The 21,436-nt window shown below is 45.4% G+C and overlaps 1 protein-coding gene across 1 annotated transcript; it reads left to right on the top strand.

The window, feature by feature from the left end:
- The first annotated feature begins 1,458 nt into the window (after positions 1-1,458).
- On the top strand, positions 1,459-3,600 carry LOC138353058 (serine/arginine repetitive matrix protein 5-like). The gene has a single exon (XM_069305697.1). It carries the CDS (start codon positions 1,459-1,461, stop codon positions 3,598-3,600), a length of 2,142 nt encoding a protein of 713 aa, XP_069161798.1.
- The last annotated feature ends 17,836 nt before the right edge of the window (positions 3,601-21,436 follow it).

Raw genomic sequence — 21,436 nt, 5'->3', positions numbered from 1 at the left:
GACTTGGGAGCTTGCTTGTAGATCGTCCATTTTGCTTAACCAAACATGACATCCAAGACCGATTTTAGGTATTTTAACTTATTCCCAATTTCAAATATATTTGTTATTTCTTCATCAAATAATTCCGGGCTGTAAACTCTCAAGGCTCTGAGAAACATTCCTGAAAATACTACCCGCTTTACCTGAACATGCCTTAACATTGGTAGGTTTCCTATTCTCGCTGAATTTGAAACTTCTACCAATTCTATGAATCATGATCTCTAAAAGAAAAAGGCAGAACACCATTCCTTTCATTCTCAATTGTAAATTTAATTGACGGATCCAGCGAATTAAGCTGAATGAGAATTTTTTTTTGGTCGTGGATAACCGGCCACAGGCATAAAATATCGTCGACGTACCTGTACCACAACAAATTCGAGGGTAAAATCCTGGGTAATATATTCGTTTCAAAACATTCCGTGTACAAATTGCTCAAAACCGGGGAGAGGGAACTACCCATCGCCATGCCAAATGTTTGTTTATAAAATGAATCATTAAAGCTGAAATAGTTATCTTTAATGCAAAATGTTATGAGATCACTCATAAAATTGAACTTTTGTGAACTCAAAAGTCCATACAGTGAAGAACTGAGCGTGTTCTATGAATGTAATATGCAACCGTAGTTATCTGAGGTCTTCTTGCCCCAACTCCAATCCTCACAACCCTGCATTTGTTAGAGTTAAAGTGTAGTAGCCTTTTTCAAACCATCTCTTGAGATTGTCTAGTTCATCTTATAATTTTCTTGCATTGTTCCTCTGTTCTGATTTGTCTCATTGGCTTAGCATTGATAGCAAACATGAATAAGAATGAGCTTACTCTCTGCATTAGATCGTTTACGTGTATTTGGATGGGCTCTAATACCGACCCATCAGGTACTCCACTCATTACCTCTCCATTATGATGGTCTCCTCGCACTCAGGCTCTTTGCCTTCTTCCTGATCGGTACTCCTTCACCCACCTCAGTGCTTTTCTCAATACACCAGCCTGCTTCTCGAGTTTGCAAGTTAGTCGCTGGTGAGTAGTAGTACTGACAAAAGCCATCTGGTCATGCAGGAATATGTAGTCTGCCCAGAGCTCTTTCTATAGTTTTCATCTTGCAATGGAACTTTCATAAGTTGGCAGAGCAACATTTTTTAATACGGATTATATGGTAATGCTTGTAAACAATGTACATATATTAGAAAGGTTCTGCGAGGTTTCTTAGAACTAAAATGTCTAATATCTTACAGGAGAATACGTGTTTGTGACACATAGCTAGAGTTCAGTTACTCCTGTCTTCCTCTTTTTGTATAAAATTGTGCCGTCACCTGCCGCCATCTTGGCTTCACCACAAAAGAGGAACTCTAACCTCAGTCCCGGAGGAACCTCTCGCTTAAGGTCCCTTCTGTGTTGAATAAAGTAGGTCGACACGTACAGAATATGACCAGCTGCACGGGCTTTACAGCTCTCGTCCACAGGCTCACAGGTACATGGACAAGCCTCCTGCAAGTCGTCCACAGGCTCACAGGAACAGGGACAAGCCTCCTGCAAGTAGTCCACAGGCTCCCAGGAACAGGGACAAGCCTCCTGCAAGTCGTCCACAGGCTCACAGGAACAGGGATAAGCCTCCTGCAAGTCTTCCACAGGCTCCCAGGAACAGTGGAAAAGTCTCCAGCAAGTCGTCCACAGGCTCACAGGAACAGGGACAAGCCTCCTGCAAGTCGTCCACAGGCTCACAGGAACAGGGACAAGCCTCCTGCAAGTCTTCCACAGGCTCCCAGGAACAGTGGAAAAGTCTCCAGCAAGTCGTCCACAGGCTCACAGGAACAGGGACAAGCCTCCTGCAAGTCTTCCACAGGCTCACAGGAACAGTGGAAAAGTCTCCAGCAAGTCGTCCACAGGCTCACAGGAACAGGGACAAGCCTCCTGCAAGTCTCCCACAGGCTCCCAGGAACAGTGGAAAAGTCTCCAGCAAGTCGTCCACAGGCTCACAGGAACAGGGACAAGCCTCCTGCAAGTCGTCCACAGGCTCACAGGAACAGGGACAAGCCTCCTGCAAGTCTTCCACAGGCTCCCAGGAACAGTGGAAAAGTCTCCAGCAAGTCGTCCACAGGCTCACAGGAACAGGGACAAGCCTCCTGCAAGTCTTCCACAGGCTCCCAGGAACAGTGGAAAAGTCTCCAGCAAGTCGTCCACAGGCTCACAGGAACAGGGACAAGCCTCCTGCAAGTCTTCCACAGGCTCACAGGAACAGTGGAAAAGTCTCCAGCAAGTCGTCCACAGGCTCACAGGAACAGGGACAAACCTCCTGCAAGTCGTCCACAGGCTCACAGGAACAGGGACAAGCCTCCTGCAAGTCGTCCACAGGCTCACAGGAACAGGGACAAGCCTCCTGCAAGTCTTCCACAGGCTCCCAGGAACAGTGGAAAAGTCTCCAGCAAGTCGTCCACAGGCTCACAGGAACAGGGACAAGCCTCCTGCAAGTCGTCCACAGGCTCACAGGAACAGGGACAAGCCTCCTGCAAGTCGTCCACAGGCTCACAGGAACAGGGACAAGCCTCCTGCAAGTCTTCCACAGGCTCCCAGGAACAGTGGAAAAGTCTCCAGCAAGTCGTCCACAGGCTCACAGGAACAGGGACAAGCCTCCTGCAAGTCTTCCACAAGCTCACAGGATCAGTGGAAAAGTCTCCTGCAAATCGTCCACAGGCTCACATGTACAGGGACAAGCCTCCTGCAAGTCGTCCACAGGCTCACATGTACAGGGACAAGCCTCCTGCAAGTCGTCCACAGGGTCACATGTACAGGGACAAGCCTCCTACAAGTCGTGCACAGGGTCACATGTACAGGGACAAGCCTCCTACAAGTCGTCCACAGGGTCACATGTACAGGGACAAGCCTCCTACAAGTCGTCCACAGGGTCACATGTACAGGGACAAGCCTCCTACAAGTCGTCCACAGGGTCACTTGTACAGGGACAAGCCTCCTACAAGTCGTGCACAGGGTCACATGTACAGGGACAAGCCTCCTGCAAGTCGTCCACAGGGTCACATGTACAGGGACAAGCCTCCTACAAGTCGTCCACAGGCTCACATGTACAGGGACAAGCCTCCTGCAAGTCGTCCACAGGCTCACATGTACAGGGACAAGCCTCCTGCAAGTCGTCCACAGGGTCACATGTACAGGGACAAGCCTCCTACAAGTCGTGCACAGGGTCACATGTACAGGGACAAGCCTCCTACAAGTCGTCCACAGGGTCACATGTACAGGGACAAGCCTCCTACAAGTCGTCCACAGGGTCACATGTACAGGGACAAGCCTCCTACAAGTCGTCCACAGGGTCACATGTACAGGGACAAGCCTCCTACAAGTCGTGCACAGGGTCACATGTACAGGGACAAGCCTCCTGCAAGTCGTCCACAGGGTCACATGTACAGGGACAAGCCTCCTACAAGTCGTCCACAGGGTCACATGTACAGGGACAAGCCTCCTGCAAGTCGTCCACAGGCTCACATGTACAGGGACAAGCCTCCTACAAGTCGTGCACAGGCTCACAGGAACTTCTACAGTCAGTGCCCACAATAATACCATTACAACTCACAACTCTGTGTTTCAGACCAAGGCGTAAATAAATGTGGGGATACCTTGTTTCCTTATGGTTACCTTGTGTTGATTTCCGGGCTTAGCGACCCCGCGGCCCGGTCATCGACCAGGCCTTCTGGTTGCTGGACTGGTCAACCAGGCTGTTGGACGAGGCTTCTCGCAGCCTGACGTATGAACCACAGCTTGGTTGATCAGCTATCCTCTGGAGGTATTTATCGAGTTCTCTCGTGGACACTGCAAGGGGGCCAGCCAGTTATGTCCCTTATGTGTAGTGTAAGCGTGTTGAACAGTCTCGGGACTCTGATGTTGATAGTTCTCGCTTGAACACTGCAAGGGGTCGGCCAGTTATTACCCTTATGTGTAGTGGAAGCGTATTGAACAGTCTCGGACCTCTGATGTTGATACTTCTTTCTTCAACACTGTGAGGGCTCGGCCAGTTATGACCCTTATGTGTAGTAAAAGTGTGTTGAACAGTCTCGGGCCTCTGATGTTGATAGTTCTCTCTTGAACACTGCAAGGGGTCGGCCAGTTACGCCCCTTATATGCAATGGAAGCGTGTTGAACAGTCTCGGACTTCTGATGTTGATAGTGTTAAGTCCCCCTTAATTAATTCTTACCACTTTTGTTGAGTCTTGTCCTCTCTTTCGTCAGCAGCGTCGCCGTGACTATACCATCTGGTCAGGTCCCTCTCGGCCTCGTTGTCAGGAACTTTACCCGTGAACCAGAGCACCTGCAGCCTCACGACGGTGTCTCGTAATTGTTACCTGTAACCTCACCATCACACAGTTTGATTCCTCACATCAAATGAATAAGTGTTATGTATACTATCATTCACCTCGAATCTATCAGGCAAGTCGCCACAACAAGTGAATGAAAAACACAAGCACAGGTCTTATAAAGGAGAAGATATATTGGACAAATTAAGTCTTGGTGAAAGGATTTAAATGTCCTGAGCACAACAGCAAAAAGTCTTAAAAGCTTCTCCAGGCGATTGGCTGCCCGGGGGGGGGGGGGGGGGAGGCCTGGAAGTAAATCTCGCTGGTTCTTAAACAACCTTTCCTTATTGAGACGGTACTTGCAAGTTATCACTTCAAAACCACTAAGTAGTGCTATTAGCTACTTCCTATCCATGGTTAGGTTAGGTTAAGGTTACGCTGGGTTAAGGTTACATTAGGTTAGGATATGTTAGGTTTGGATATGTTAGTATGATGTATTTATTCACAAACATGTGAAATAATAAATTAAAAAACTATATGAGTTTTTCTTAGAATTTCATTTACATTAAACCAAATTGTTCAGACCATTTACAAAACAACGAGTTAAGCAAATACATGTTATATTTTAAACCAATAACTTATAATGAATAAAGTAGTAACTTGAGAATACTTTCTGATCAAGACGAAGGTTCACATGACAGTTAATAAGTAAACTATTATTGGAACTGTAATATGCTTTTCACACCAGCTTTTAAAGCAAACTTAAAAGCAAATTCTTTGATAAAATAGCTCTAAAGTTAATAGTAATAAAAGAAATAAAAAAATAAGAAATGAGGCAAAATTAAATAAAACAAGAAAAATGTAGTATAAAGAGAAACCAATGAAAAAAATACGAATTGAAGTTGCAAGAAAATATAAGAAATTTATGACATTCTAGCAAAGTAGCAGGAACACCAGGAAACGTAATGGGAAGATCGGCTAATTTAAGACACGCGGGCGTATCAGTAGAAGGAGAGGAAGCAGCGAGAGCTTCGATAATGTATAAATATAGACATTTAAAAGAGCAGAAATAAAGAGATAAGTCATGTGAAAGTATTAGGAATTCATCACGTATTATATGAACAGAAGTTTATGATATATTACGTAGAAAACGGTTCTAAAACTTAATTCCAAAACCCTTCCTTCCCTGGATTTTTTCGTTTTAATCTTACCTACTATAAATTCATAGCTGACTTTCTCACAGAGAGCGGGTGTACGGTCACACCACACACACACACACACACACACATGCAAAGTAATGAAACTAGGCAGTGGAAACAGGAGGCCAGGCACAGGATACAGAATAGGAGATGAAGTACTTAATGAAACAGACAGAGAGAAAGATCTAGGAGTTGATATCACACCAAACCTGTCTCCTGAAGCCCACATAAAAAGAATAACGTCTGCGGCATATGCGAGGCTGGCTAACATCAGAACGGCGTTCAGGAACCTGTGTAAGGAATCATTCAGAATCTTGTGCACCACATATGTAAGACCAATCCTGGAGTATGCGGCCCCAGCATGGAGCCCGTACCTTGTCAAGCACAAGACGAAGCTGGAAAAAGTCCAAACGTATGCTACTAGACTAGTCCAAGAACTAAGAGGCATGAGTTATGAGGAAAGGCTGCGGGAAATGCACCTTACGACACTGGAAGACAGAAGAGTAAGGGGGGACATAATCACAACCTACAAAATCCTCAGGGGAATCGACCGGGTAAACAAGGATGAACTATTCAACACTGGTGGGACGAGAACAAGGGGACACAGGTGGAAGCTGAGTACCCAAATGAGTCACAGAGACGTTAGAAAGAACTTTTTCAGTGTCAGAGTAGTTAACGGATGGAATGCATTAGGCAGTGATGTGGTGGAAGCTGACTCCATACACAGTTTCAAATGTATATATAATAGAGCCCAGTAGGCTCAGGAATCTGTACACCAGTTGATTAACAGTTGAGAGGCGGGACCAAAGAGCCAAAGTTCAACCCCCGCAAGCACAATTAGGTGAGTACAATTAGGTGAGTACAATTAGGTGAGTACACACACACACTGTGTAGGTATCTGGTATCTTCACTAGGTATCTGTACACCAGTTGATTGACAGTTGAGAGGCGGGACCAAAGAGACAAAGCTCAACCCCCGCAAGCACAAATAGGTGAGTACAAATAGGTGAGTACACACACACACACACACACACACACACACACACACACACACACACACACACACACACACACACATACACGACCTATGCCTGGCAGCGGCATGGATGGAGACAGCAGGCCTACACTCAACTGTCAACAGTACTTTTAACACCTGTTTGTACTGTGGGAGGTTTTGAATTGGCGGTAAGGTAAGGCCTCTCAAAAAGTTAGTCAAGCGGTGTACAGTGTTATTGCTTTTTAATAGTTAGTCTTAGATATAAGTTAGCAAACGGAAACAAACCTCAAGGGGACTAGTTTCTGGCACCCATGTGTGAAAAAAACACTCCGCCCTACACGAGGCAACTCCTTCTCCTCCTTCTCTCACCCCCACCCCCTCCCACCATAACACCAACAGTACACACAGCCTCCCATCCACAGGGCCCTCACCTCCCATAACCCTCCTGCACTAATCCGCCCCACACACCCTCACCATCCCCTCCCTCTCTTCCACCTCCCTCCCATACACACACGCACCTCTCTCTCTCTCTCTCTCTATCTCTCTCTCATAGGGAAAACATGGCAGGGACACGAACTCCAGGTGACAAACGCAGGAGGACAATCGTGGCTGGAACAAACTCAGAGGATGTGGTGGAACAGGAAGACTGGATGAAAGTAGTATTCCAGCAAATGCGGGATGAATTCAGTGAAGGACTGAGGGAAATGAGGGAGACAGTAGCCAACCTGCAGGATGAACTAAGGGGAGCAAAGGAGGAGATAAGATGCCTGAAGGAGACTCCTCCGCAATACCAGTACATAAACCGTACCTCGGGGAGACAGGAATGCTACTGTGGAGGGAACCTCCACAACCCAGCTCTCATTTGCTGAAATGCTTAAAAAGAGCCCTGAAGCTCGGTGTGCAGTTAGGGAAGTTGCCATAGAAATGGCTTCCTCTCAGGAAGCAGCTAGATGTACTACCTGGCTGATAGGGAGAAAAAGAGCAGTAGTAGTAGCAGGCATTAAAGAGTAAACAGGGACCAGCCCAAAGGAGCGGAGAGACAAGGACAAAAAAATAGTTACGGAGACCCTTGAAGAGGTAAGGATGAAGGGAACTGACCAGAATGTTGAAAAGGTTTTTAGGCTAGGAAAGTACAACAAGGAGAGAGACCGAATGATAAAGGTGGTATTCATGAGCAAAATCACGAAAAAGGAATTGTTAGCAAGGAAGAGCCATCTAGCAAATGTACAGAAGTTCAAAAAAGTATTCCTGCAGAGGGATATGACAAGGGAAGAAAGAAAGCAGGCAGCAGACCTGAGGAAGGAGCGCAGGGAGAGAGAGAGGAATCAGAAAACCACAACCCCGAACCCTACAATCCCAGAGGGGAGTGGGGAACCCTCCTCAAACAGTGCAACAGCCACAGGGAGTGGGGCACCACCCCCATATTCTACCCAACAGACACCCTACCTGCCCCATCCCCTGTCAGCCCCCAACTAAGTAACCACCTAGGGCACCCTCCCACCACCCACCCCCCTCCTCCCACTCACCCCTCTCCCCGGGACCTCCCTTCCCCCCCATACCCCAACCCCTCCCTTCTCTCACATGCCCTCCCGTCTCTCCCACCTCCAAGCCCTCCGTTCTCCCCAGCCCCCCTAACCCCCCCTACTCTCCCCCACCCCACCTAAGTCTTCCCGTCTCCACAACTCCTCTAAACTCTCCACTCTTCCTCACCGACCTCAGCCTTCTTTTTCCCCCCACGCCCCTCAAGCCCTCCCCCCATTTCTGCCCCCCCATCCCCCAAAGCCTCTCCTCCCCCCCAATGCTCCCCAAACCCTCCCCCTCTCACCCCCAACCCTCCCCCTCTCACTCTCCCTCCAACCCTCCCCCTCTCACTCTCCCCCCCTTCCCTCCTCCTCTCCCCAACCCCACCAAGCCCTCCCTCCTCCACCAGTCTCCTCGTACCAGATCCTCACAGCTCCCACTCACCCCAGATCCCACAGGTCCCCCCTCCCCCAGAGGAGAAGCAGAAGAATTTCAATTGATTTCAGAGTCAATTTCAGGGTGATGTACTCGAGCATAGATGGGATCACAAGTAAGACAAGTGAACTAAGGGAAAGAGCATAAGAAGTGAACCCAGATGTAATCGGACTCACTGAAACAAAACTCTCTGGAATCATAACGAATGTCGTGTTTCCCCAGGAGTACACAGTAATACTGAAAGAGAGGCAAGGTAGGGGAGGAGGCGGAGTGGCCCTACTCATGAGAAAAGGCATGGAGTTTTAAGGAGATGGCTATCCTGGGCTGTGAGGGGTTCAGAGACTACATAACAGGGCACTATGACAATGGGAGGACCAAGAATAGTAGTAGCAGTTATATACAACCCTCCACCAAATGACAGAAGACCCAGTCAAGAGTATGAAAACAACAACATGGCAGTTAACACTATAATTGAGAGGGCAGCATCTGCTGCCTGTAGAAATAGATCCCGCATGCTCATCATGGGGGACTTCAATCATGGAAGGATTGACTGGGAGAGCAAGGAACCGCATGGAGGCGAGGATACGTGGAGAGCCAAACTAATTGGAGGTGGTGACTTGAAACCTTTTAACCCAGCATGTCAGAGAACCCACAAGGTTGAGAAGAAATGACGAACCAGCGAGACTCGACCTAGTCTTCAATCTGAACGACTCCGACGTAAGAGAAATCAGTTTTGAGACTTAGTAAGAATGAGTGACCACAGTGTACTGGTGTTTGAGTACCTGATTGAAGAAGGGTTATTGAACTCGAGGAGGGATACCGAAACCAAAAGGTTAGCATACCGAATAGAGAAACTATGAGGAGATAAGAAAATTCCTAACAGATATAGCATGGGAAACAGAGCTCAGGGAAAAAACGGCCCAAGATATGATGGGCTACATCACGCAGAAGTGCAAGGTCGCCGCAAACAAGTTTGTCCCGGTCCAAAAGGAAAAAAGTGAAATGAAGATGAGAAACCCATGGTTTAATCAGAGATGTAGGCTAGCTAAGCAGAAAAGTAAAAGGGCATGGAGAAACTATAGGAATAACAGGACACTGGAGAGCAGAGAAAGATACCAGAATGCCAGGAATGAATATGTCAGGATGAGAAGAGAGGCAGAAAGACAATACAAAATGACATCGCAAACAAGGCTAAGACTAAATTGCTGCATAGCCACATCAGAAGAAAAACAACAGAAAAGGAACAGGATATGAAATTAAGGATAGGGGCAGAAGGATTCACTACAAACGACAAGGAAGTGTGTGTGAGGAACTTAAGAAATTCCAGTAGGTCTTCACCTTAGAGCAAGGAGAAATTCCAGAGATAAGAGAGGGAATAGCTAACCAGAAACCATTGGAAGAGTTTGAGATTACCAGCGAAGAAGTAAGGAAGTGTTTACTAGAGTTGAATGTGACAAAAGCCCAGATGGAATCTCCCCTAAGATGCTAAAGGAAGGAGCAGAAGCACTATGCCTGCCACTCTCCATAGTGTATAACAAATCACTGGCAACAGGGGAACTGCCAGAAATTTTGAAAGCAGCTAACGTAGTCCAGATATACAAGAAAGGGGATAGACAGGAGGCACTGAACTACAGGCCAGTGTCCCTAACCTGCATACCATGCAAGCTGATGGAGAAGATTGTGCAGTGAAAGCTAGTGGAGCATCTGAAGCGAAAGAACTTTGTAACACAACATCAACATGGGTTTAGGGATGGCAGGTCCTGCCTCACAGGGTTACTTGAATTCTACGACCAAGCAACAAAAATAAGACAAGAAAGAGAAGGGTGGGCAGACTGCATATTTTTGGATTGTCAGGAAGCCTTTGATACAGTACCACACAAGAGGCTAGTGAAAAAGCTGGAGATGCAGGCTGGAGTGAAAGGGATGGTACTCCATTGGATAAAGGAGTACCTAAGCAACAGGAGACAACGAGTCAGTGTGAGGGGGTGAGGTCTCAGATTAGCGAGACGTTACGAGTGGAGTCCCGCAGGGGTCAGTCCAATGACCTATACTGTTTCTGATATATGTAAATGATCTCCCAGAGGGTATAGAATCGTTTCTCTCAATGATGCAAAAATTATAATGAGGATTGAGACAGAGGATGATAGTAGGAGGCTCCAAGATGGCCTAGACAGACTGAGTGAATGTTCCAACATATATCTGTTGAAGTTCAACCCGAGTAAATGCAAAGTAATGAAACTAGGCAGTGGAAACAGTAGGCCAGACACAGGATACAGAATAGGAGATGAAGTACTTAATGAAACGGACAGAGAGAAAGATCTAGGAGTTGATATCACACCAAACCTGTCACCTGAAGCCCACATAATAAGAATAACGTCTGCGGCATGTGCGAGGCTGGCTAACATAAGAACATCGTTCAGGAACCTGTGTAAGGAATCATTCAGAATCTTGTACACCACATATATAAGACCAATCCTGGAGTATGCGGCCCCAGCATGGAGCCCGTACCTTTTCAAGCACAAGACGAAGCTGGAAAAATTCCAAAGGTATGCCACTAGACTAGTCCCAGAACTAAGAGGCATGAGTTACGAGGAAAGGCTGCGGGAAATGCACCTTATGACACTGGAAGACAAAAGAGTAAGGGGAGACATGATCACAACCTACAAAATCCTCAGGGGAATCGACCAGGTAAACAAGGATAAACTATTCAACACTGGTGGGACGCGAACAAGGGGACACAGGTGGAAACTGAGTACCTACATGAGCCACAGGGGACGTTAGAAGGAACTTTTTCAGTGTCAGAGTAGTTAACGGATGGAATGCATTAGGCAATGATGTGGTGGAAGCTGACTCCATACACAGTTTCAAATGTATATATAATAGAGCCCAGTAGGCTCAGGAATCTGTACACCAGTTGATTGACAGTTAAGAGGTGGGACCAAGGAACCAAAACTCAACCCCCACAAGCACAAATAGGTGAGTACACAGACACACATACACACACACACTGTTACGGCCACAATGGGTCGCAACCTGGTTCTTTTCTAGAGGTACTAATGTTCTGGTATCCAACCCTAAGTTAGTAGTGGCTTTCAAGGAGTGAGCTCGGTAATGCAAGTAAAACACACTGGGGGAGGTGCATTGAATACTACACTTCATTAATTATCAATATATTCATATATAATCACTTTCCCATCACCTCATATATAATCCTAAAAGAAGTATTACTACACTTAATATGTAGTAATATTATGTCCTATGAGAGAGACACAAGTGTCTCTCTCATAGGACACTAAGCACTATTCTATGCTCAATAGATGCAGTCTTGTCAGCTACCGTGTTTCCTCAACACACAGTACCGTCCTCAACCAGTACTGGGAAACACCAACGAGTCTACCCAAGCCACGGGTAGACCCTGTCACCCCTTCCCCATTCCCGTCATTTCCCCCCTCCCACCTTTCCCCCCCTGTCTCCCCTCCCCCTTCATCTCATACCCTCCCTATCCCTCCTCCCCCCTCACCCCGTATCCTCCATGTCCCCCCTTATCTCCTTAACCCACACCCTACCTGTCCCCTTTTCCCTTAAACCCCCACCCCCAACCCCAAAATCTTCTGAGACCCTGCAAACCACCTCACAGATCTTCTCACCCAGGGAACAGCTTCCCACACCAGCAGAATGCTCGCCAAGAAAGGGGACAAGAAAATGAACAGAAGAAAGTGAGCTTCAAGGCGATGTACACTAACATAGATGGGATTACAAATAAAACAAGTTAACTCGGAGAATGGGCACTAGAAGAAAACCCAGACATAATAGCACTCACAGAAACAAAGCAAACGAAAACTATAACAAAAGCAGTGTTTCCACAGGGCTACTATGTAGTGAGGAAAGAGAGAGCAGGGAGAGGAGGAGGTGGTGTAGCTGTGCTACTAAGAGAAGGTTGAAGTTTCGAAGAGATGGTAATTCAGAACTGTGAATTACCATCAGGCACCATAGCAACTGGAGGACAGAAAATTATAATAGTAGTCATATATAACCCCCCACCGAATGACAGAAGACCCAGACAGGAATATGATAGAAACAACTTGGCCACCATCAATATAATAGAGAGAGCAGCTTCTGTAGCTAGCAGGAACGGATCCAGACAACTAATCATGGGAGACTTCAACCATGGGAAGATAGATTGGGGGAACCGAGACCCACATGGAGGCCCAGACACATGGAGAGCTAAGCTGCTGGATGTGGCAACAAGAAACTTTCTAAGTCAACACGTCAAGGGACCGACAAGAATGAGAGGAGGGGATGAACCAGCCTTGCTTGATTTGATATTTACCCTAAATGAGTCGGATATAAGGGAAGTTAAGTTGGAAGCCCCCTTGGGAATGAGTGATCATAGTGTATTGAGCTTTGAGTACCTGGTTGAGCTAGGAATTATCACCCCCAAAAAAAAACTGGGAAACAAAGGGCTGGCATACCGAAAGGGAAACTATGAGGAGATGAATAAATTCCTATGGGATATACAATGGGACACAGAACTCGGAACCAAGTCCGTAAAAGACATGATGGACTATGTCACCCAAAAATGTCAGGAGGCTGTAAGCAGGTTTGTCCCAGCCCGACAGGAAAAAACAGAGAAGCAAAGGAAGAATCCATGGTGTACTAGGGAATGTATGAATGCAAAGGAGCTGAACAAAAGGGCATGGAAGAACTTCCGTAATAACAGAACACCAGAAAGTAGAGAGAGATACCAGAGAACCAGGAACAAATATGTTAGTGTGAGAAGAGCAGCTGAGAAAAGGTATGAAAATGATATAGCTAATAAAGCCAAGACCGAACCAAAGGTACTACACAGTCACATCAGGAAGAAGACAACAGTGAAGGAACAGGTGATGAAACTTAGGGTGGGCGAGGACAGGTACACAGAGAATGACAAAGAGGTGTGAAGAACTCAAGAAAAGGTTCCAGGAGGTCTTTACAATAGAACAGGGAGAAGTCACGGCGCTAGGAGAGGTGGCAGCAAACCAAGTGACCTTGGAAAGGTTCGAAATTACAAAAGATGAGGTCAAGAAGCACAAATTGGAGCTGGATGTGAGAAAAGCTGTTGGGCCAGACGGAATCTCACCATGGGTATTGAAAGAGTGTGCAGGAGCACTTTGCTTGCCACTCTCCATAGTGTATAGTAGGTCACTGGAAATGGGAGACCTACCAGAAATATGGAAGACTGATAATGTAGATCCAATATACAAAAAGGGTGACAGACAAGAGGCACTGAACTACAGGCCAGTGTCCTTAACTTGTATACCATGCAAGGTGATGGAGAAGATTGTGAGAAAAAACCTAGTAACACATCTGGAGAGAAGAGACTTCGTGACAACCCATCAACATGGGTTCAGGGAGGGTAAATCTTGCCCTACAGGCTTGATAGAATTCTACGATTAGGTGACAAAGATTAAGCAAGAAAGAGAATGATGGGCTAACTGCATTTTTTTTGGACTGTCAAAAGCTTTTGACACAGTACCCCATAAAAGGTTGATGCATAAGCTGGAGAAACAGGCAGGAGTAGCTGGTAGGGCGCTCCAGTGGATAAGGGAGTACCTAAACAATAGGAAGCAGAGAGTTACAGTGAGGGGTGAGACGTCAGAATGGCGTGAAGTCACCAGTGGAGTCCCACAGGGCTCTGTGCTTGGACCTATCCTGTTTCTGATATACGTAAATGATCTCCCAGTTGAGTATAGACTTATTCCTCTCAATGTTTGCTGGCGACGCCAAAATTATGAGAAGGATTAAGACAGAGGAGGACAGCTTGAGGCTTCAAGAAGACCTGGACAAGCTGCAGGAATGGTCGAACAAATGGCTGTTAGAGTTTAATCCAAGCAAATGTAATGTAATGAAAATAAGGGTAGGAAGCAGGAGACCAGATACAAGGTATCATTTGGGAGATGAGATACTTCAAGAGTCAGAGAGAGAGAAAGGCATGGGGGTTGATATCACGCCAGACCTGTCCCCTGAAGCTCATATCAAGAGGATAACATCAGCAGCATATGCCAGGTTGGCTAACATACGAACTTCCTTTAGAAACTTGTGTAAGGAATCTTTCAGAACATTATATACCACATATGTCAGACCAATCCTGGAGTATGCGTCTCCAGCATGGACTCCATATCTAGTCAAGCATAAGACTTAACTGGAAAAGGTTCAAAAGTTTGCCACCAGACTAGTACCCGAGCTGAGAGGTATGAGCTACGAGGAGAAACTACGGGAATTAAACCTCACTTCATTGGAAGATAGAAGAGTTAGGGGGGACATGATCACCACATTCAAGATTCTCAAGGGAATCGACAGGGTTGATAAAGACACGATATTTAACACAAGGGGCACACGCACTAGGGGACACAGGTGGAAACTGAGTGCCCAAATGAGCCCCAGAGATAAAAGAAAGAATTTTTTCAGTGTCAGAGTAGTAGACAAAAGGAATGCATTAGGAAGTAATGTGGTGGAGGCTGACTCCATACACAGTTTCAAGTGTAGATATGATAGAGCCCAATAGGCTCAGGAATCTGTACACCTGTTGATTGACGGTTGAGAGGCGGGACCAAAGAGCCAGAGCTCAACCCCCGCAAACACAACTAGGTGACACACACACATACACGCACACACACACACACACGCACACACTCACAGGGACCTGACTGCTAAGTGAACAGCGCTTCAAAATCGTAGTCCTGAGGTCTGGGTTCGATCCCTGGTGGAGGCAAAAAACAAATGGTCAGTTTCTTTCACCCTGATGTCCCTGTTACCTAGAAGTAAATAGGTACCTGGTAGTTTGACAATTGTTAAGGGCTGCTTCCTGGGTGTGTGTGTGTGTGTAAAAAAAAGTTGATTGAATAACAGTTGAGAGGCGGGCCGAAAGAGCAGAGCTCGACCACCGCAAGCACAACTAGGTGAATACACACAGGCGCACCTTCCATATTTCGTAGGACTTGTATTATATTTTGAAGGACATCCAAATAACGAGAATGTTGGAATGTTCGTTCTGACAACACTGTGACTCATCTGTGTTTCCAATTTCCATATATATTATCTCGGTCTTCTTTTCTTTAATATGAACATTGCTTATATATCTATTCTGTCAATCCCTCTTTAGTATTTTGCACATCGTTATCATGTCCGTCTTTTTCCCTCTTTCCTCCATTATAGTTAGATTTACTTCCGAAGTCTTTATTCATAGCTCAGCACTCGTAGGTCAAGAACGAATCATCTCAATTATTTTTGCACCTTTCCTACATTCATTTTGTGTTATTTTGATGTAGGGGTTCCATTCAGGTACTTACCTAGTTGTACTCACCTAGATGTTCTTGTAGGTTTTGAGCTTTGATTCTTTGGTCCCGTCTCTGAACTGTCAGTCAACTGGTGTACAGATTCCTGAGCCTACTGGCCTCTATCATATTTACATTTGAAACTGTGTATGGAGTCAGCCTCCACCACATCATTTCCTAATGCATTCCATCTGTTAACTACTCTGACACAGAAAAAAAAATTCTCATGTTCCTGTGGCTCATCTGGGTACTACGTTTCCACCTATGTCTCCTTGCTTGTGTTCCACCTGGGTCCCCGTGTTCTTGTGCCACCCGCGCTAAAGAATTTGTCTTTGTCCACCCTGTCAATTCCGCTGAGAATTTTGTAGGTGGTTATCGTGATTCCCCTTACTCCTCTGTCTTCCAGGGACAAGAGATTTAGCTCCCATAGCCTTTCCTCGTAGCTCACACTTCTCAGTTCTGGAACAAGTCTGGTGGCCTACCTATGAATCCTCTCTAGCTTTGGCTTGTGTTTAACTAGGTATGGACTCCAGGCTGGAGCTCCATATTCCAGGATTGGTCTGAAATAAGCAGTATACAGGGTCCTAAACGATTCCTTACACAGGTTTCAAAAGGAAGTTCTTATGTTGGCCAATCTAGCAAGTGGCCGCTGATGATATCCTTTTGATGTGGGCCTCTGGGGACAGGTTCGGCGTGATAAAACCCCCCCCCCCCAGGTCTTTCTCTCTGTTTGACTCTTGCAGGATTTCACCTCCCAGATGGTACCTAGGGAATAAATCCACAAGTGTCGTGATTATGGTTCGAACTTACGCCAGAGATGATCCCAGATGCTGCCTTAGTCGACTAGGCCATGTCATTGTTAAATAATTCTAACCGGGAGTTCCACTGACCTTACACGTATCCTGTAGTCTCTCTGAGACACAAACTAGGGTTTAACACAATTTCCCCATTCATCTGGGCTCTGGCAACAAGCTGTTCTACCTCTTCGCCCTCACTTGAATACTCACAGTAATCACAATAGCGTTATACATCAAATGAACAAATCCACAAGGGCCGTGACGAGTATATCATCACGGCCCTTGTGGATTTGTTCATTTGATGCATCACGCTCTTATGATTTCCGTGTGTGTGGTACCTAGTGTTCAGCCTCCGGTTCCATTCGCCTAATTTCATTCCTTTACACTTTCCTGAGTTGAACTTCAGTAGCCATTTTTAGACCATTCCTCCAGTTTGTCCAGGTCATCTCATAGTGTCTGTCTATTTTCATCTGTCTTGATTCTGCTCATAATTTTTGCGTCATCTGCCAACATTGAGAGAAATACCCTCCGGAAGATTGTTTATATATATCAAAAACAGGATGAGTCCAAGTACAGAGCCCTGTGGGGACTCCGTTGGTGATATCTTGCCACTCTGATGTCTACCCCTTAACAGTTACTCACTGTTTCCTGTTGCTTAGGTACTCATTTATCGAACACCTTACTTTTTACTCCTGCCTGTTTCTCCTGCTGGTGTCAGAGGCTTTGTGACAGTCCAAGAAAATGCAGTCTGCCTCACCCTTCTCTTTCTTGCCAATTTTTTGTTGCTTGGTCGTTGAATTCTATTAAGCCTGTCAGGCACGGTTTACCATATTTGAACCGATGTTGGTGGTGACTTACAAACCTCTTTATCGCCAGATGCTCTACGAGCCTTTGCCTCACAATCTTCTCCATCACCGCGCATGGAATATAAGTTAGGGAAACTGGACTGTAATTCAGTGACTCTTGCCTGTGACCCTTTTTTGTGACAGATTCATTTTGACCTCATCACTGGTGAGGTCAAATTCCTCCAAGGTTGCTTGGTTTGGCGCCTTCTCATTTAGTGCAGGTGCTTCTCCTTGTTATATACTTGTTATATAGTTAAGACCTCCTGGAATCTCTTCTTGAGTTCTTCACACACCTCCTTGTCATTGTCTGTTTCTGTTCTCCCCTTTTCTCAGTTTCATCACTTGTTCTTTCACTGCTGTTTTCCTGCTGATGTGGCTGTGGAACAGTTTTGGTTGGGTCTCAGCTTTCTCGCTATGTCATTTCCATACTTTCTCTCTGCTTCTCTCCTCACTCTGAGGTAATTATTCCCGGCCCTCTGGTCTCTCTCCCTGCTCTCTGGTGTTCTGCTGTTGCTGAAGTTTCTCCATGGCCTTGTACTCAATTGCTTCACAACCTTACATTCCTGGTTGAACCATGGAGTCTTCTGTTGCTTTTCATTTTTCTCCGTTTGGGCCGGGATAAACCTGTATGCAGCTTCCTGAGACTTCTTCTTCACGTCCATCACATCCTGTAAAGACTTTTCTCTGAGTTCTGTTTCCCATGGTATTCCCATTATGAAGTTCCTCATCTCCTCATCTCGGCACACCTGCAGCTTCTGGTGTGCAAGGAAGCTTCTGGTGTGCGTGCGTGTGTGAGTGCACAAGCGCATAGAGATTTATGTGCAACGAGGAAGCAAAAGTTACGAGAGTGAAAATAGATTACAAAACAACAAGAGTCTTCACATGTTGTTGCTGATGTCTGTGAATGACATCCAAGTGGAGACAAAGTCCATGTTATAATTTTTTAATGATGACACCGAGAGGATTAAACATAATCAACAAGAGGACATTGGTATACTAAGAGAATGGTCTAGGTAGTGGTCTCAAGAGTTTAACTCCATTGGGTGCAAAGGGATAAAGATCGATGTTGGAGATATCGCACCAATTTTTTATCCTGATAGACTCATTAACTGGGTAAAGTCAGTTGCATATGCATGGCTGAATATCATAATGATCGCCACCAGACAAGTTCCATAGATGAGAGGAATGAGTTCTCGAGAAATACTAAATGAGCTTTTCCAAACATCAGTAGAAAATCCTGCAAATAAATGAGTAAGAAGAACAGAGCAAGCTACAGAAGGTCAGTTGAAGCGACCTTGAATGGTGCTTTGTGATTGTAGGCCGAATGTGATAGGATGATTGGGAGTGACTCCGCATTACCAACCTTACATAGAAATTAGCTGCATCTGAGACAATCAAAAGAGACAAATGTATGTATATGCATGTGTGTGTATATATGTATATGTACGTATATGTGTGTATTTATGTATATGTATGTGTATAAAGTATTTGTGGAAGCTGATCAGAAATACATTTCACCTTTGTAAATGCACATTAATGACACTGAAAATGACACATCGAACACTTTATGTAGGGCATACGTAAATCTGTGTATGTATGTATTTACGTATGTAGGTTAGCTTAGCATTTCAAAAGCACCGAATCTCATTCTGTGGTTGATTGTTCAATAAATCCCTGAACTATATGTTTAACACATCTCTAACCCTGTCCATAGAGGACAGAATAAAATGTATATATATTCTGGTTAGCATTGTAAATGTGTGGCCACGTCTGTGGTAGAAAATAATTTTAATAATAATGAAACTAGTCCGTGACTAATTAAATGTAGATTTGATTGTCCATAGAGTGTTTCGGCCTGATTATGTAGCTGTTCAACGATACCTATCAACGTCAATAAAGTGGAACGGGAAAAACGGGAGAAAAAAACGTGGAGAGGGAACGGAAGGGTGAAATTTTGGGAATGAGAGAGTGAATGAGACATAACGGAAAAGAGGGAGAGAGAGAGAGAGAGAGAGAAGAGAGAGAGAGAGAGAGAGAGAGAGAGAGAGAGAGAGAGAGAGAGAGAGAGAGAGAGAGAGAGAGAGAGAGAGAGAGAGAGGGGGGGGGGCAGAAAGTAGGATACAGAAACAGGAAGACAAGCACCAACATACACACACCACACCCTATTTGACCCCGGCACCACATAGCATTCTACACAGTTCACCTTAAATTAAATTTTCTCATTTCTCGGCTTGCGTCCATAATGTCTTAATTTTACCATCACCATTCCAGACACTACAATTTGTTTTAGCTTACATGTTAGTGCATATGTGTTAAAGACGAAAGCCTCGTGTCAGGTATATATTAGACTGGATGTGAGGGGGTTACAAGTCAGGTGTATATTAGACTGGATGTGAGGGGATACAAGTCAGGTGTATATTAGACAGGATGTGAGGGGGTTACAAGTCAGGTGTATATTAGACTGGATGTGAGGGGATACAAGTCAGGTGTATATTAGACTGGATGCGAGGGGGTTACAAGTCAGGTGTATATTAGGCTGGATGTAAGGGGGTTACAAGTCATGTGTATATTAGGCTGGATGTAAGGGGGTTACAAGTCAGGTGTATATTAGGCTGGATGCGAGGGGGTTATAAGTCAGGTGTATATTAGGCTGGATGTAAGGGGGTTACAAGTCAGGTGTATATTAGGCTGGATGCGAGGGGGTTACAAGTCAGGTGTATATTAGACTGGATGTGAGAGGGTTACAAGTCAGGTGTATATTAGACTGGATGCGAGGGGGTTACAAGTCAGGTGTATATTAGGCTGGATGTAAGGGGGTTACAAGTCAGGTGTATATTAGGCTGGATGTAAGGGGGTTAAAAGTCAGGTGTATATTAGACTGGATGTGAGGGGGTTACAAGTCAGGTGTATATTAGGCTGGATGCGAGGGGGTTACATGTCAGGTGTATATTAGACTGGATGCGAGGGAGTTACAAGTCAGTTGTATATTAGGCTGGATGTAAGGGGGTTACAAGTCAGGTGTATATTAGGCTGGATGCGAGGGGGTTACAAGTCAGGTGTATATTAGACTGGATGTGAGAGGGTTACAAGTCAGGTGTATATTAGACTGGATGCGAGGGGGTTACAAGTCAGTTGTATATTAGGCTGGATGTAAGGGGGTTACAAGTCAGGTGTATATTAGACTGGATGTGAGGGGGTTACAAGTCAGGTGTATATTAGACTGGATGCGAGGGGGTTACAAGTCAGTTGTATATTAGGCTAGATGTAAGGGGGTTACAAGTCAGGTGTATATTAGACTGGATGTGAGGGGGTTACAAGTCAGGTGTATATTAGACTGGATGTGAGGGGGTTACAAGTCAGGTGTATATTAGACTGGATGTGAGGGGGTTACAAGTCAGGTGTATATTAGACTGGATGCGAGGGGGTTACAAGTCAGTTGTATATTAGGCTGGATGTAAGGGGGTTACAAGTCAGGTGTATATTAGACTGGATGCGAGGGGGTTACAAGTCAGGTGTATATTAGACTGGATGCGAGGGGGTTACAAGTCAGTTGTATATTACGCTGGATGTAAGGGGGTTACAAGTCAGGTGTATATTAGACTGGATGCGAGGGGTTACAAGTCAGTTGTATATTAGGCTGGTTGTAAGGGGGTTACAAGTCAGGTGTATATTAGACTGGATGTGAGGGGGTTACAAGTCAGGTGTATATTAGACTGGATGTGAGGGGGTTACAAGTCAGGTGTATATTAGACTGGATGTAAGGGGGTTACAAGTCAGGTGTATATTAGACTGGATGTGAGAGGGTTACAAGCATTACGTGTCGATGAGCAGTCGACAAATGGATCCGACCATTAACGGTTGAAATAGAAAAAAAAAATCACCTTTGCACTTCCTTTGAGCACTTGATTATTACGAGTGAGCCAATTAAAAGACCAGATGTCGCTAGCGGGATTTTCACGTCATTGTGAGGGGCGGTATGTGATTGGCTGATCTGAG

The sequence above is a fragment of the Procambarus clarkii genome, chromosome 56, assembly GCF_040958095.1.
Source record: "Procambarus clarkii isolate CNS0578487 chromosome 56, FALCON_Pclarkii_2.0, whole genome shotgun sequence".
Lineage (NCBI taxonomy): Eukaryota > Metazoa > Arthropoda > Malacostraca > Decapoda > Cambaridae > Procambarus > Procambarus clarkii.
This window is presented reverse-complemented; position numbering and strand designations above follow the sequence as displayed.